The sequence below is a fragment of the Candoia aspera genome, chromosome 6, assembly GCF_035149785.1.
Source record: "Candoia aspera isolate rCanAsp1 chromosome 6, rCanAsp1.hap2, whole genome shotgun sequence".
In the NCBI taxonomy this organism is placed as follows: Eukaryota; Metazoa; Chordata; class Lepidosauria; order Squamata; family Boidae; genus Candoia; species Candoia aspera.
In genome coordinates this window covers 31,042,086-31,059,848 of record NC_086158.1, presented here as the reverse complement: position 1 = coordinate 31,059,848, position 17,763 = coordinate 31,042,086, and the positions used below count along the sequence as shown (strand labels likewise).

At 38.8% G+C, this 17,763-nt stretch overlaps 2 protein-coding genes across 5 annotated transcripts in view; both read left to right on the top strand.

The window, feature by feature from the left end:
- The first annotated feature begins 3,783 nt into the window (after positions 1 to 3,783).
- Positions 3,784 to 10,514, top strand: MRPL44 (mitochondrial ribosomal protein L44). Its single transcript, XM_063306679.1, has 4 exons — positions 3,784 to 4,176; positions 6,717 to 7,185; positions 8,672 to 8,850; positions 10,217 to 10,514. The coding sequence occupies exons 1-4, from the start codon at positions 4,013 to 4,015 to the stop codon at positions 10,386 to 10,388; spliced, it is 984 nt and encodes a 327-aa protein (XP_063162749.1). The 5' UTR covers positions 3,784 to 4,012; the 3' UTR covers positions 10,389 to 10,514.
- A 1,808-nt stretch (positions 10,515 to 12,322) lies between these two features.
- AGFG1 (ArfGAP with FG repeats 1) overlaps positions 12,323 to 17,763 on the top strand; it is a 36,097-nt gene continuing 30,656 nt past the window's right edge. The window contains exons 1-2 of one of the 4 annotated variants that reach the window (XM_063306671.1): positions 12,323 to 12,608; positions 15,147 to 15,240. In XM_063306671.1, the coding sequence (XP_063162741.1) occupies positions 12,442 to 12,608; positions 15,147 to 15,240 (261 nt within the window). In that variant the 5' untranslated portion in view covers positions 12,323 to 12,441. The remainder of the gene's footprint in view (positions 12,609 to 15,146; positions 15,241 to 17,763) is intronic. The other 3 variants (XM_063306672.1, XM_063306675.1, XM_063306673.1) reach the window with 3 other exon arrangements.

The window sequence follows — 17,763 nt, the reverse complement described above, 5'->3', positions numbered from 1 at the left end:
CTTTGAATAGCTGACCAATTCCTCAGTGCTACGCATGCGCTTGACAGTCTGGATGGGAGCCCCCTTCTCGCCATCCTTACTCTTGACGACAACACACCTAAAAGAGATGTTGTTTTCATCACAGGAGACTGGAATGCTAAGGTGGGCAGTCAAATGACACCTGGAATTACAGGTAAGTATGGCCTGGGAGAACAAAACGAAGCAGGACATAGGTTGATAGAATTTTGCCAAGACAATTCACTCTGCATAACAAACACTCTCTTCCAACAACCTAAGAGACGGCTTTATACATGGACTTCACCAGATGGACAACACCGAAATCAGATTGACTACATCCTTTGCAGCCAAAGGTGGCGGACATCTGTACAGTCGGTAAAAACAAGACCTGGAGCTGACTGTAGTTCAGATCATGAATTTCTTCTTGCACAATTTAGGATCAGACTAAAGAGATTAGGGAAGACCCACAGATCAGCTAGATATGAGCTCACTAATATTCCTAAGGAATATGCAGTGGAGGTGAAGAATCGATTTAAGGGACTGGACTTAGTAGATAGGGTCCCGGAAGAACTCTGGACAGAAGTTCGCAGCATTGTTCAGGAGGCGGCAACAAAATACATCCCAAAGAAAGAGAAAACCAAGAAGGCAAAATGGCTGTCTGCTGAGACCCTCGAAGTAGCCCAAGAAAGAAGGAAAGCAAAAGGCAACAGTGATAGGGGGAGATATGCCCAATTACATGCAAAATTCCAGAGGTTAGCCAGAAGAGATAAGGAATTATTTTTAAACAAGCAATGCGCGGAAGTGGAAGAAGACAATAGAAGAGGAAGGACAAGAGACCTCTTCCAGAAAATTAGAAACATTGGAGGTAAATTCCAGGCCAAAATGGGTATGATCAAAAACAAAGATGGCAGGGACCTAACAGAAGAAGAAGAGATCAAGAAAAGGTGGCAAGAATATACAGAAGACCTGTATAGGAAGGATAACAATGTCGGGGATAGCTTTGACGGTGTGGTCAGTGAGCTAGAGCCAGACATCTTGAAGAGTGAGGTTGAGTGGGCCTTAAGAAGCATTGCTAATAAGAAGGCAGCAGGAGATGATGGCATCCCAGCTGAACTGTTCAAAATCTTACAAGATGATGCTGTCAAGGTAATGCATGCTATATGCCAGCAAATTTGGAAAACACAAGAATGGCCATCAGATTGGAAAAGATCAACTTATATCCCCATACCAAAAAAGGGAAACACTAAAGAATGTTCAAACTATCGAACAGTGGCACTCATTTCACATGCCAGTAAGGTAATGCTCAAGATCCTTCAAGGTAGACTTCAGCAGTTCATGGAGCGAGAATTGCCAGATGTACAAGCTAGCTTTAGAAAAGGCAGAGGAACTAGAGACCAAATTGCCAATATCCGCTGGATAATGGAAAAAGCCAGGGAGTTTCAGAAAAACATCTATTTCTGTTTTATTGACTATTCTAAAGCCTTTGACTGTGTGGACCATAACAAATTGTGGCAAGTTCTTAGTGGTATGGGGACACCAAGTCATCTTGTATGCCTCCTGGAGAATCTGTATAACGACCAAGTAGCAACAGTAAGAACAGACCACGGAACAACGGACTGGTTTAAGATTGGGAAAGGAGTACGGCAGGGCTGTATACTCTCACCCTACCTATTCAACTTGTATGCAGAACACATCATGCGACAAGCTGGGTTTGAGGAATCCAAGGCTGGAGTTAAAATCTCTGGAAGAAACATTAACAATCTCAGATATGCAGATGATACCACTTGGATGGCTGAAAGTGAAGAGGAACTGAGGAGCCTTATGATGAAGGTGAAAGAAGAAAGTGCAAAAGCTGGTTTGCAGCTAAACCTCAAAAAAAACAAGATTATGGCAACCAGCTTGATTGATAACTGGCAAATAGAGGGAGAAAATGTAGAAGCAGTGAAAGACTTTGTATTCCTAGGTGCAAAGATTACTGCAGATGCTGACTGCAGTCAGGAAATCAGAAGACGCTTAATCCTTGGGAGAAGAGCAATGACCAATCTCGATAAAATAGTTAAGAGCAGAGACATCACACTGACAACAAAGGCCCGCATAGTTAAAGCAATGGTGTTCCCCGTAGTAACATATGGCTGCGAGAGCTGGACCATAAGGAAGGCTGAGAGAAGGAAGATCGATGCTTTTGAACTGTGGTGTTGGAGGAAAATTCTGAGAGTGCCTTGGACTGCAAGAAGATCAAACCAGTCCAGTTTTAATAACAGTGGTAAAAGAAAAGACAAACTAAACTCAGAAAGAAGGGAAAGAAAAGAAAAATGAGAATAAAAGCTGTACATGGGAAAAAGAAAGAAAAAGAATAAGAGAAAGAAAAAAGAAATATTTAAAGAAGTAGCTTCCAATCTTCATCAAAAGTGCAAACTTAATAATTCATCACCCCCTATAACATTACATGCAAGTATCTCTTCTTCCATAACCCATCCCTTCTCCATACACAAATCCATAAATCATTAACATTTCAGTCCTAGTGTCAGCAAAAAGTCCATAAAGGGATCCCAGATTTATACAAACATGTCTTATTTTAACCTTGATGAAACAAACTTTGTACTCCTTCTTTTTGCTTCTAACAATCTTAATCTTTAGTTCATTCAGATGCTGTCATAGGATTTGATCTATTTGATCTCTCTTCATTTTTCTTCTTGCCATCTCCAAGTTTTCTTCAGGGCTTTAACCAACTTTTTTTTTTTTTTGTCCAGTAAAAAGTAGTAACGTATGGCTGCGAGAGCTGGACCATAAGGAAGGCTGAGAGAAGGAAGATCGATGCTTTGGAACTGTGGTGTTGGAGGAAAATTCTGAGAGTGCCTTGGACTCCAAGAAGATCAAACCAGTCCATACTCCAGGAAATAAAGCCAGTCTGCTCACTTGAGGGAATGATATTAAAGGCGAAACTGAAATACTTTGGCCACATAATGAGAAGACAGGACACCCTGGAGAAGATGCTGATGCTAGGGAGAGTGGAGGGCAAAAGGAAGAGGGGCCGACCAAGGGCAAGGTGGATGGATGATATTCTAGAGGTGACAGACTCGTCCCTGGGGGAGCTGGGGGTGTCGACGACCGACAGGAAGCTCTGGCATGGGCTGGTCCATGAAGTCACGAAGAGTCGGAAGCGACTAAACAAATAAACAACAAAAACAATAAATTCTGTTTTTATTTTAAATTTTGGGCTGAATACATCCTTGCTATAGCTCAGTCTAAATACCCCTTGTATTTGACATCATGATGTATATTCTGTAGCTTGGAGGCAGGGGGTTGGGTTAGGCAAAGAATGGAAGCAGAAAGCTTGTAAAACCCTTGATTCATTCTGATTACTAGGATGTGAACATGCAGTTTGCTTTGACAAAGCATACATACAGTAACAGGTTGGTCTTTGCCTTTTTCCACATTTTTTTAACTTCCTAGGCTAGCCTACAGCCCTTGAATTTCCTGGTGGTCTACCATCCAAGCACTAATCAGTCTGATCCTGCTTAGCTTTTGGAGATCAAACAAGCTTGCCATTCTTAAAAACTTTATTCAAAATCTCTTCTCCTGAATCAAACATTATGCTGCATCATCACCTCTTCAGTAGCTCATGAACCACCACGCCCCAACTGTCACGCTTTTTAAATTCTCATAATAACGTTGAAAGATCGTTTGGATTTTTGGCCACAAGCCCTGTTAGCACAGCCAATAGTCCGGTAAGATAGAAGGCAGAGTTCAAGCAAACGAGGATTTCTCAGCCTGAGAGATATTGATCTGCAGTTCTATAAAGCATTTGATTGCAGAAAGATGATAAACCTGGGTTTCCCCGATCTTCAGTGTATTCGCGGTACAGTTCTGATGCGCCGTTTTGAACCGGCCACGTTTGTACCACCGCCAATCCTCATTCGCTAGAAACCATCTGTCTCAGCGCGGAACTCAACCGGACCAGAAAGGAAGTGGCACGAGTTTCCAGCCGGTGCTATATCAAGTTCCCCCGGGTAGGATGGCGTCGATGCTCCTCCGCCCGCTGGTTTTCGAGGCGTCCCAGCGCCTGTTCGCGGCGGGGAATGGAACCATCGCGCTTCGCTCGCAGCCGCGGCGAAACAAAAAGCTGTGGCTCCGCGCTTACCTGGAGCAGCAGCGTTTGCTTGAGCCCCCCAGGCGCCGGTGAGAGGGTCTCGGGTGGGGGACGCTCACGGGAAGATGGAGGCTTAGCGCGAAGGGGGCGCTCCTTCTCGCAGCGCGCAAGCTTAGCGGCGGCTACCTGGGCAGAACTTGGGCTCTCAAGGGGGCGGCTGGAAGAAGTTCCTGCTCCAGTCGGGCTGCTGCAGCGGCTGGTTATGCTGCTGGGAGGAAAAGCAGAAGGCCCTGACTGAGGCGGGCATCCTGCAGCGTGTATCTAGCTTACAGGGAGACAAGTTGGGGAAGGTAGATGGAGGCTTGACCTAAACCAGTGTTTTTCAAACTTGGCGACTTTAAGATATGTGGACTTCAACTCCCAGAATTCCCCAGCCAGCATGCATGTGGGTTTGTGGGAAAGCAAGCACATTCTTCTGCAATTGAGGGCAGCTGTGGTCTAGCCTGGCATTGTTTTTTGTGAAAGTGGAAAAGGAGAGAACTGTATTTTAAACAGAAGAATTTGAAATGTGAATTCCTGCCTCTTCCTAACTATTCAACTATTTTTCTTATTCTAAATAAGAGCGACAAGATTAAATAAAAATAAAGTAAAAATCATCTTGGAGCAAGTGCTTCAAGATGTCTTCTGTTCTTATTAAATGTTCTTCAGTAATTTTTGTGTGTTTTTGAATGGGGATTGTGATACACAAAAGATAGAGGAAGGTAATTGTCAATTCATAACTTCCCCAATAAGACTGCTGCCTCTCTCCATTGTCTGGGTCACACATAGTACCAGTGTCCTATACAAAAAGTGTTTGTAATAATTAAGCAGATATTAAAAATTGTTAGTATGATGTGCCAAATTGCTTCCTGCTACTCACAGGGTATGTTCCAGTCTGTGCTGCAAAATTTCACTGAAAAGCAGGACTGACTTCCAAGTTAGGTAAAGGTTTCCCTTGACGTAAAGTCCAGTCGTGTCCGACTCTAGGGGGCGGTGCTCATCTCCATTTCTAAGCCTTAGAGCCGGCGTTGTCCGTAGACACTTCCGGGTCATGTGGCCAGCATGACGACACGGAACGCTGTTACCTTCCCGCCGAAGTGGTACCTATTGATCTACTCACATTTGCATGTTTTTGACTTCCAAGTTAGATATACATAAATTCACTGTACAGTGATTTTCAGAGGAAATCTGTAATGTGTGATTTTTTTTTAAAAAAAACTTTTTTTTAATATGACTGTGTTTGACATGTTTATTGTTTTATACTTTTTTGCTATATGTTGCCCAGAGTCACTTCTTGTGAGATGGGCAGCCATATAAATTTGATAAATTTAAATAAAGTCATTCCTGGTGATGGCTGGCACGATCTTTTATAGCCATCTGGATTTTTATTTTTATATTGTAGTGTATTATATTTTATGCTTTATTTATGATTACTGTTTTTAATGCTTACTTGATTAACTTATTGTAAACCGCTTTGGGGGGAGATGGGCAATAGCAAAAATTTGAGAAATAAATAAATAAATTCTACAATACTAGCAAGGTCTTAGTACCATAAATAATTTGGTAATAAGAAAGCCACACAAAGTGAGCTGTTGCCCCACCACCCAAATTTCTAGTCTTCAGTAGTTCATTAGATTGCTATTCTAATAGGACAAGCGTCATTGTGCTCAGCATGATATTTAGAGCTGAAGCAAATATTTCCTTCTCCCAGAGTCAAATATTTTCACTTCTAATAATCAAATATACTGATATTTAGGACTTTCTCTCACATAAACTTGAACAAATTAGGATCACCTGCTTTTTCGTTATTAATGCTGTTACGTTAAAAAGTTTCCTTAGTGTGTTCTCAGTATGTTGTTACATATATGTAGTTTTTTGTATGTAGGATATATGTATATTTGCAGCCAGAACTACCTGATGCAAGACTCGTCAGGTAATAAGTTTTTGACCTAATGGAGACTTATTTGTGTCAATCTCATTGTCCTGAGATTGGGATGTTCTGTATTGTATCAGGGGTATTTTAAAATATGTGCATTTTTTTAGCAGTGTTATAAAGTGGCTTACCATTGTATACCTCCAGATTTTTTTTTTTTAACTTCCTGGTCTAGCCTGCAGCCCTGAAATTCCCATGTGGTACCCTGTCTGCCGCCTAGTGTCAAACATGACTAAACAGGAACCATTAACTTTTTTACCCTGTCAGAAGGTGAAAAAAAGGAACAGGAACTAGGGAGGAGAATGGGCAAATAACTCTTAAGAGGAATAACATGATATTGTGGCAAAAGCTGTAGAGACTTTTCAGTTCCATGTTTCATACCTGCAGGTTCCTCTATGATCCTTCTGTGGACAATACATGACTTAAAGAAATTAAATATATTTATAGAATTTTCTGCTCTTGAAATATGCTTGCTCACAGTAATCAACTTGGGGCTCTGAAATTCTCTTTCGTACAACATATCTCTGACTCCCAGACTGAAGATTTTCAAACTGAATCTGTACAACTAGGAATCCAATATTGGTTTTTAAGATTTTAAAATCTGTCTTGACTGGTTTTTTTGACATACTTGTTTATTTGTACTCTCCCTTTATGTAGGTCTGAGAAGCCTAACTGGGATTACCATGCAGAAATAGAGGCTTTTGGCCGCCGGCTACATGAGACATTCCCATTGGACCAACTCAAAATTGCATTTGTTAATCCCTGCTATATAGCAAGAGAAGAGTTTAAACGCGAAGAACTTGGACTAGAAAAAGAAAACCTTGCTCTTAATCTCAAGGACAATCAGGAACTTTCTCTGCAGGGGGCTTCCTTTTCCCACTCTTACCTTGCACAGTGCTTTGAAGAGGCCTATCCAAAAATGCCACCTGCAGGCATTGAGGCTCTTGTTAGCTATCTCACCAGTGAAGAATTAGCATCTTACATTGCTAGAAACCTATCTTTGCAAGAATTGACACTTTGTGCAGAATTTCCTGTGCCACCTAAGGTGCTGCAGCAGACATTTTTTGCTGTAATAGGAGCTTTGCTTCAAGGTAACAGCTCTCAAAGAACAGAGATCTTTGTCAGGGTAAGTTATTACAGAATGTAATGTTATGGTTAGCAAAAAAAAAAACGTTCTTTGTATCCATCCAAGGTTACAAAGTTGGTAAAATACATAAAGAATAACATATTGTTCAAACATTAATAGAGTAATCTTCAACTGTCTTGGAGGTTTTACTCTGATTGAGATGAAATGGTTTTAATGAGTTAATAGACAGGGCTACTTGGAGCAAGGACAGGCCATCATGGTAACAAGGGACTTTATTTACATTTGGGGGCAGAACAAGGGCTACAGCTAGTGGGGCTAAGTGGACCAGATCAGGGACCAGTTCATGTGCATGGGATTTTTTGTTTTGCTTTCCTATTTGCAGGATATTCATTGCATTTTTTGTATTCAGTTTACAGCATTCATATGATAGTTTTGTTTTCTACCTCAAAATTTTGGGAAACCATATTGCTATATTTAGCTGTTGCACAGTTGAACTCAGGTGATATGGTAAAAAGTGGCTTTGGATGCCTCAGAAAGAAATGTTGGGCCACAGATTGCCAAGCCCTATTTTAAATGCAGTATTAAAAACAAAATACAGTGTGCCCTTAAGAAAATAAAGCATTTTATATACTATCACACTACCAAATTCTGACGTATTTTCTTCATAAACATTTGAAATTGGTGATCCAGTCTTCTTTTAACACAAGATTTGCATAGGTGCAATATTCTGATGCTTATTTGGAAAATAGATTTGCAGAACACAGTATATTAAATGAATTAAGAAAAATATTCTCCCTTCCTAATATGCAAAATTATATTATTAAAGACATGGAAAAAATAAATACCTGAAAATGAGCTCCACTGTAAAATTACATGTACAGATCCAGCTACGCAGGCAGAATTTCAATCTAGTATTATGCTTTCCTTGTTGATTACATGGAAGCTATGGAAGCATTTCTTTTAGACAAGCAGTGCCCTCACTGCTCTATAAAATGAATATTTTAAACCTCACAAATGGTGGTGCTTGATGCTGATGTCAGAAATGCTATTTTATGTAACTATCCTTTAGGGAGATTGATGTTATGGAAGATAATTTCAGGAAGTTTCTATTTGGCATAGCCTGTAGACTTCCTTATGTGCTTAACATCACTATCTTGGTTCTGATTATTTTGTGAAAATTAAACATGATGGCATGGTTTTCCTCGTCTCCCAAGCTATTATATGGTGTGCCCACTTCCACTGTATTAGTATGTATAGAGACTTTTTTCCTTGGTGTAGTAATAAAAAATTACCTCAGCGCTTGAGAAGTATAATAGGTTTATAGAGGTATAATGCAGCAGCAACTATGTATTACGAACGATGTGCCCCAGTGAAACATAAGAGTTCTGTTTGATTTTGAACAATTGTATATTATGTATCTCAAACAATGATTATTGTCGTTATTTTAAAGTAATTCAAGCATAGTATTCTGTTTGATATCACATGAATAAGAGAATATTGTTGTCTTTTTAATATTTGTTTACAGGACTTCTTCATCCCTCAGTTGATAGGAAAAGATCTGTTTGAGATATGGAACATTGTAAACCCCATGGGCTTGCTGCTGGAAGAATTGGCCAAGAGGAATATAACTGCTCCAGAACCGAGGCTAACCAGGCAGTCAGGAGCTGGCACTGCTCTGCCCTTGTACTTCGTTGGATTGTATTGGTTAGTAAGATTTCAGGCTGATTCAGACTTGTTACTATGTACTGAAGATGGATCTCAGGCTTACCAGTTATATGTATTTCATACCATGCTTGAATGGAATTTCATGTAGAAAATTAGACATGCATAGACTTAGTCAGTATCCATTGTTAGGGAGCAGCATGCCTCCAAGCAACAATGGTAGGAGAATATCAGGAGAAGTGGCTGTTTGGCCACTGAGAAACATGCTGAATTCAGGTGGCATTGGCAGTTTGATCCTGCAGGATTTAGTATTCTGCTTCCATTTCATATAACCAGTAATAAAATCTGAACTAGCTTTTAATATTCTCAGTGATTTGCAGTGCATATTGTATCCTGTAAAGAATTACATATTTTTGTCAGCTTCTGCTCCCTAAAGAATAAGTGTCAGTCATGGTCCCAGTACATTTCCAGCTTATATCTCTACAAGTAATGAGTGCTTTCTGACATGAAGAGACTTGTCTCTGGCATTCTTCAGCCTGTTTCAGGAGTGACTTTGATATGTGGGTTCAGAAATAATAGTGTCATAACTTGCTCGCTGTTAAGCTCACTCTAATTGCTTTTGAGCTATTTCTGTGGGTTCTGAGCCTTTAAAGAATGGAGGAGACTTTAATTTAGTCTTTATCTTGTTTTTATCCTAGTCTTGCCTTTCTCCTATTGGTTATTCTTGATCTTTCTCTGTTTCCTTTTTTCCTCTGAAAGGGAATTTTGCAAATTCAGTTGTAGTTTGTGCACCGACAATTGCTTTTGAAACAGTGTTTTGTAATTCTTGATTGTACAACATGATTTATAAACACACAGTAATTCAAGGGAGTTAATGGCTTAGGGTTGTTGGTAGTGGCACAAAGAATATTGATACTGTCAGGAAATGGAGAGATTAATTAATTTACTGATTTTTGTCCTTTCCTTGTAAAATCCAGCACCATCTTTCTTAATATTTTTGATTGTCTCCTTTTGTTTTCTGGAAGCAAAATCTGGATCCAATGTTTCATCTTTTACTAATTTCCATTTCAATATATTGCATGAAATCACTACAGAACAATCTGTTAATAAAGATAGCAGATAGGTTCCTTAAAATAGAAATGCAGAAGAATAGATTCAAAATCAGTTTATATCGAGATCAAAAAATAGAATGAAATTGTTTCTGATAATGTTATCTCAGGCTCGCTGAGATAATTTTATACTCGAGCTATTTGAGGTACCAGTTTTCCAATGTTTGATTTACAAAGAGGCCATGTACTTTACTAAGACATGCTCTTAGTTGTTAGATAAAAGGAAAGTATGTGTTGCCTGATCTGTATGATGGGGTGCATCATGATAGACCTCATAAAGGTATTTCTTCTCTTTTCAGTGATAAGAAGCTTCTAGCTGAAGGTACTGGTGAAACAATATTAGCTGCTGAAGAAGAGGCTGCCCGTGTGGCCCTGCGGAAACTTTATGGTTTCACTGAGAACAGGCAACCCTGGCATTATCCTTCTTTGAAATGGGAGAAGAAAGCTGAAAAAGTTATTAGCAGTAGTTAGGCAAAAAAGGTCATATCCATTTACAAAGATACTGCATTTCAAGAAGAAAAATATGTTTTCTTTGTGTTCTATTAAACTTCATTGAATTAAAATGGATTGAATAAAAGTGATCTATTTATCAAAGGATTCATAAGGTATGAGCGTTCATTGTATTGTTGTGGAAAGCAATTCTTCATTTCCTTGTACTGTGAATATTTGGCTTCTCAATCCAAAGAAAGGGATTATATATCTCACTTCTTGATGGGGAGCTAAAATTAAATTTGTGGCATCTTCATGATCACCCAAGTGAATTTGTGGCTGGGTATATTTCTGTGCCCAGGTCCAACTTCATGCATTTGTATCCCAGTAATTTGCAACCTTCACCAAATTTCCATCAAAGTTTCTAGCCCGTTAAGTACATTTGCAAGGACAGATGATGAACAGCTACTAGGAATTTCTTGTAATTCTCACTAGAACAAATAGTGATTGTGCAAGATCACATATTCCAATGATGCATTCAGAGGATCCCCCATGCATACATATTTAGAAACCAAAATGACCACTGAACACAGCTTTAAAAAACATTCACCTATGTCTGAGTATATTTCAGTTTCAGCTTTTATTAAAATGGAATGCATATGTAGTCTTCAAACCTCCTGAACTTCCTTTAGTGGAGCTGAAGGTTGACATCAATGGCTGTTAGCTATAGAATAATCCCATATACCAATTATGTGGGATTGGGGAAGAAAAGGACAGATGCTATGCTGTTACCAACCTCATCATGCAGGTTCTACCGCACCTGCTCTTTGACAAGATATGAGAACTTTGGAATGAAACATCAATCTGTATAGCTTTCCTTTCTAAGATCTCCTGGGACATCCTATATATACTAATCTCTCACTGAAAGTGGGATTTTTTTAGGAGAGTTGTGCATATTACACTATGAATGTACTTACAGGGATATGAACAATACCGTATTACAAGTTATGAAAAAGTTACTGTTTGCCTAGGACTTCTGCAAGTTGCTGGCACCCAAGACATTAAATATAAAGCCAGGCAAAGCAAATAGTGATAGGTGTGTGACAGACTGGGTTCACTCCCTGTGCAAAGCCATTGTTGAACCGTCATTTACTGAATAAATTACTCGTCTGGATTCATACAGTAAATCATAAAATAGGGTTAGGCAATTTTTAGGGATAAAGGTAAAAATATTTTGGGAGGGCACAAGCAAAATTGGGAAGGCCAACTTTTTTTCCCCTGGAGTTTTTAACCAGGATGTGTTCTGCATGCAAGTTTTCTTGTTGATCAAGTCAAAGTAACCAGGATGCCTCCACGTTCAAGAGCTTTAGGCTGCTGAAAATTATTTGCTGGGAGAGGCCACAGCGATTACCCAGGTGGCGCTTGCGGACTCCTCTATAATATCCTGATCAGGACGACCCTTTGATCCGATTAACAGATGTGATTGCAGGTTAATTCAAATTCAAGAAGTTCTTCGTAAATCCGTGGAAGGAATGGAGTTCGTCACGGACCATGGACCGCCAGTTCATCGCTCCGGCTCGGATCATCAATCTCTTCCTTTCCCCGACACATTTCCTTTTAATCTCTTCTTTCCTCGCGTCATAAGTCCCCAACTTCAGGTTGCGTCTCGCCCCCCTCCCCTCACCTGCTATAGGGTCATGCCAGGTAACCGGCTCCTGAGTAGAAAAGAGATGCGGGAAATCCTCCCGGGCGGAAGGGGGCGCTCCTCTCTGCTGCCGGAGCGTCCGCGGCGCTTCTCTCCTCGTCGTTTCTGGAAGAAGTGTCGTGCAGGTTCCGCCTCGGCTCGTCATTCAGCCGCCCCGGGCCCGGCTCGACTCCGCCGCTCCCTTCCCCGTCTTCTCTTCTCTTCGCCCGTTGGGCTGGGCTGGGCTGGGCTGGGCTGTGCGCGCGAGAGGGCGCGGGCCTCGCTCTCCAGTTCGTTTGCCCCCTCTCGTCGCAGCTCAAGCGGGACGGTCCCTGCCTCGCCTGCGCCGCCTTCCTCTTCGTTCTCGAGCAGGCCGGGAATCGGTTCCCCACCCCGCCCCCGGCGGAGGCCATGGCGGCGAGCGCCAAGCGGAAGCAGGAGGAGAAGCACCTGAAGCTGCTGAGGGAGATGAGCAGCCTCCCACCCAACCGCAAGTGCTTCGACTGCGACCAGCGCGGCCCCACCTATACCGACATGACGGTGGGCAGCTTCGTTTGTACCTCCTGCTCCGGCATCCTGTGAGTTGAGGAGAAGAAAGGGCTGGCTGCTTGGCGGGAGCCAACCGTTGAGAGTTTTAAGTAGGCAGCGGAAGAGTGGAGGGAGAAAGCCTGGTTAGGCTGGGGAAGGGGTCTTGCGAGGACCTCCTCTGTTGGCATGGAGGGCTTTGGGGCCTGGGTGAAGAGTGAAATGGATGAAGAGCGAAATAAAAGTGGAACTGGGGATTCTTTCCCTCCTCCCCAAAATATTAAGGGAGAGGAGTAAGGAATTATCAGCAGAAAAAAATGTTTGGGGTTGAGGAGATTGGGCTATTAAGTCACCGATAGGAATTTGTCTGATATTGCAAGCAATTTGAAAGACTAGGCCAACTAGAGAGACCACCAGAAAGCAAAAAAAACTGATAAGGAGAAATTATAGAGGAGAAAAGTACAGAATTAGAGTTTGTGAAATAACCTAGCATGGACATGATCTACAAGTGTACCCATCTTTGTTTCTAGTGTATGTAATAAAACCTGTAGCTTTTTTTTAAAAAAATGTGCTATGGCAATGCAAAATAGAGGTACTTATGGAAGAAAGTGTATAGGCTTGATGTGCTAATTTTCTCATGAGAGGGGCAAAAGTCAATTATATTCCAAAAGTATATAAAATGGAAGCAGGAGAGCTTGTTGAATGCATTTTCAAAATAGTAATTTGTTTAGGTCTTTCTAACTGAGATAAATATATTTTGAGGAAGTAAATAAGTAATACTGAGAATATTAAAGGTTTTTTTAAGGGCTTATAGCAAGAAACAGTTTAAAGATTATTATTAATCTCTGAATTTGAGAGGTTAGTATATTTTTACTGACTTATCTAGATAATAGCCAAACCATGCAGATAATTTTGAAATAATATGAACTAGTTTTCATAGTTGGTGAAGATTAGATAGCTATCTAGAATATATAAGCTTCGTTACTTTTACAAAATTTCAAGAATGTCATGTTACAGTTGATAGTTTTAGTTGATCATCTGTGATATTATATACTAAAGTTACACCAACACACAGAATAGCTGTGTTATATGCCTAGATGGAGGTTCATTACCTGTAGTGGTGTAAATTGATCAGAGTGTTCTTGATTCTGTATAAGAAAAATGTTTCTATCTGGGAAAAATGGGAAACTTGTGATTTCAAGTTTCTGAATTGTTCAAAGTGAACAATATGCCTTATATGACTTTGAAAAACTAATCAATTTTGTGAAGTTGGTATTATGAAATAATGCAAATGATGGAATAATAAAAGATCAATTAAATCAAAGCTGAACTTTAGAAATGTGTGACAATCTGAGTGTAATCTTTTCATTAGCAACAATAGCTATTACTAAGCCCACTAGTTAGTTCTGAATTGAATTTTACTAGCAATCTTTTACAAATTCATTCAGACAAATATAGTCAAGTTACTGCTGAATACCTCCCAGAATAATACATTATTTTTATATAAAGGTGGAGTTTCAGACAATTTGAATCTAACTTTTTAAAAAGTATCACACTTCTTAGTAGTAGATCCTTAGATTTCATATACTATTTTACTGTGATATTTGTTTGAGTTTCATAATTGAGATTAACCTTCCCCTGTCTTAAAAAGAGTGACTAAAATTCCCAATATCTTGCCAGCATCACTAATAGTGGTGGTGGCTGGTGGTTTGGGAGCTGAGAGTTGTCAGGAGAGAATGAAGGACACCAAATAAAGAAGGCTGACCTAGACATTCTCATATTTCTCTGTTGAAATCACAAGCATCTGGGGGAACGCATGAACTTCGTGATGGAGAACTGGGATCCTCAAACTATTTTAAGCAGAATATTCTAATACTAGTAGTCTGTACATGTAGAGTGATATTCTTTATATTTCTGAATACTTTTTAATGGTTGTCTGCGTGCTATATGCACCAAGATCATTTTCAAATACAAATTCATAGTGTTTTAGTGAAGATTATGTAACTCACAGTCAAATGCAGCATGGTTCTCTTCACCAGTATTCATGTAAGACAACTGTTTAGTAATGACAGAAAATGAAAGGATTAAGTCTGTTGTCCCTTTCGAACTATCATAACATTTTGTTTCATAGAACTCAGTAAAATTGTTTGCTGTAAAGACATTTGATTATAACAACCAATATCTTCATAGAGTTAAAAGAACTTTCAGGTTCTCCATAATCAAAATAATATGTTGAATTTGGGGTTCTCTAGCACTTTTATATTTTATACCATAGTCAGAATTTAAACAGATGAACACTTTACTAGCGGAAAAGCTTCAAAGAAAAGCTTTTTTTAGAAAGCAGACAAATTCTTTTTAGAATTCTTATGCCTCCATAAGATGCATAAGAGATACGTTATTAGGCCCAATTTTTCATCAATTCTTGAATCAAAACGTATTTTAAAATTAAGGAATTTGCATGTTTGTCATACTCTTATGATTACTTAAATATAGTACTATTTTTATCAGTAACTTTTAAAATTAAACTGTAGTTAAAAGGTCTCTTACCTTGAAAGATTTCTACAATCACTTTTTAAAAAAATGTTTTATAGGAGAGGCTTAAACCCACCTCACAGAGTGAAGTCCATTTCAATGACCACATTCACACAGCAAGAAATAGAATTTCTTCAGAAACATGGGAATGAAGTAAGTGTTTATTATAGAATGCATAACTAAATTGATCGTTGGAGAATAAAATTTTAATGAATGTATTATATTAGTCAAAAAGAAATAGAATATGGAATTTTCTTGGGTTGTATATGTTAGGACAATAAGCACGCTAGTAATTGTGAGCTGAAATTGAACCCTAATTTGACCCATGTAGTTTGAATCAAGTTGTCTAAGTTGTACTGATGTATTTATTTCAGCTCTTTCACTGTCACTTTATTATTCAGCATGCTGCTGCAGTGCACTTTTTAGCATGGATGGAACTTCCTAGAAATATGGGTGGTATTTCCTCAAATGCTTATTCCTGTTAATATTGCATCACGGTAGTACTGCTGAAGCATGTTGTGGCTATGTTTTATGCGATATAGAATACAAGAAATTGCTGAATGTTCTTAAAATTATCAGAATGTGTAAGACTATATGTCATGAGTTTAAAGCCTCTTTTTAGACTTTAGACAAGCTATCCCAAGTACATGAATTCCATGAGGCTTAGTCACACCACATAGCTTAAGTTACAGACTTATATTAGTTAAAGGAATGGTAAGAAATGACTAATATATCAACCAGATTATTTTTTATTTAATCAGAGCTATTTGTTAGGGAATGCGATTCTTCATATTTGCTCCCAATCCCTGAAATAGGACAATTTACTGCTGCCAGATTAATTATAAATAGGTTTTTTTGTAGACTATTGTTTTTCTTGGTAAAAGAAAATTCTAATTATTTAGAGGATACAGAGGAATTATCTGAATAACTCTAGTAAGAAGTATTTGATTGGTACTTGCTACACAAGAAGAATGTTGTTTTACTTGAATTTTAAGAATATAACTTTCCAAAATTAGCTGAAACACTGAAAACAATATAGCTGGTATGTAGGGAATGTGGATGGATAGTGAAAAAATCCACCAGTTGGACTCTGCTGCACAAAATATACATTTAGAATTAAAGATTTTTGATCCTGGAATTTGAACACCAGTAGAGACTAGAACGCAAGAGTCCTTGTATAGAAAATTCACTCCAGCAAATTCATAATGTTCTTTGTTTGAGAGAGATAATTTAGCAGCTGGGGAGGATCTGTTACTGCTGTTGTTAAACAAGAATCAGAAGTCTTTGTTAATCTATTGCAAATCATAAGAGATCCTCCAGTGAATCCAGATTTACTTCTGCTCATTTTGTATATCCTGCTATACTCTGTGCAAATGGGGAAGTGGATTACAGAATATTTCCTAACATTTAAGTAAACAGTATGTCACTATACCATTTTTCAGGGGGTACAGCCACTCCTCATTTAGCAGCTGCCTTGTTTAGCGACCGTTCACAAATACAATGGTAATAATAGATATTTAAAAAATCATTTTCCAACCAATGCTTGCACATATGACCAATTTCTGTGCCTGACAACAGTGCATGTCAGAGTGAGATTAGCGCTGGCTTTGCTGCATGAGAGAACTTTACCTAAATGAGACAGCAGCAACCAGTGATCTTCACAGCGTCTCTCTCTCCCCCACTCATGTGGTTCATTTAGCGACAGTTTAGCTTCCAATTTAGGGAATGAATTGCAGTTGCTAAACAAGGAGAGGGTGTATTGTAAGGAGTTATTTTTGAAAGCTGGAGATGTTGAGTCTCCTGAGAAATGTCTTAAAGGGCCAGTGTACACAGAGGAAGAATTCAGAGTGGCTGCATCTTAATGTACGTTATTGTGTGATTTGCAGAAGTTATTCCTATTACAATGCTTGCAAAGAAATAGTTGCAGATAAAGTGATACAACATCATAACAAATTCCTGTGTTTACAAAACAGGAAGCATTTTCCTTAAAAACAGAATAGAATGTAATAATTTCAAACATGCACAACAGAAGGATAGAGAATTTATCTAAATCTATATTTATTTAGAACTTTGCTTACTGCTTTCCTTTAAAAGAAACCTTAAAATGTCCCACAAAGGCAGCTGAGGAAGTAACTCATGACCAAATATAAATGATGGAATGCTTATGATTTGTTAACTAACAAATGCTTACAGCTTTTGCATTTCTAGGAAGTAGAAAATTAGCTCACTAAACTACTGTCTTAAGATAAATGATAATAGGAAATAATAGAACACAAGTTAATAATTTGCTAGCATAAGAGCACAATTTCAAAATTCTTCCTGTGGCAAGTTTTGAAGTTTTGCTGTGTTGTACATTCATACTATTAACAATGATTAGCATTTTATTATAATTGTTACATATCTTTTTATATGATTTGGATGTAGAGTATGAAATATAGTAGACTTTAATCATTCTTTAAACAGGCTCTGCTAAAGCGCTTGTTAGCATGCTTTAGCCTAAAAATGAAATTCTGAAGGAATGAAATGTGACTCACATTCTGATTAAGAAACAAATGTTTATAGCTATTGACTCACTACTGTGAGTGGGAAAACACTAGCATTTACAATTTTGCATAATTACTCAATACATGAATCTTATTTTTCCTTGTTATGCTTTTTAAATGAAACTTCAAACCA

What these genes read in the sequence shown, in the direction of transcription:
- MRPL44 (XM_063306679.1), top strand. Translation starts at nt 4,013, where the DNA reads ATGGCGTCGATGCTCCTCCGCCCGCTGGTTTTCGAGGCGTCCCAGCGC. An exon ending in GAACAGAGATCTTTGTCAGG is followed by an intron (nt 7,186 to 8,671) that starts GTAAGTTATTAC and finishes ATTTGTTTACAG; the next exon opens with GACTTCTTCATCCCTCAGTT. An exon ending in TACTTCGTTGGATTGTATTG is followed by an intron (nt 8,851 to 10,216) that starts GTTAGTAAGATT and finishes TTCTCTTTTCAG; the next exon opens with TGATAAGAAGCTTCTAGCTG.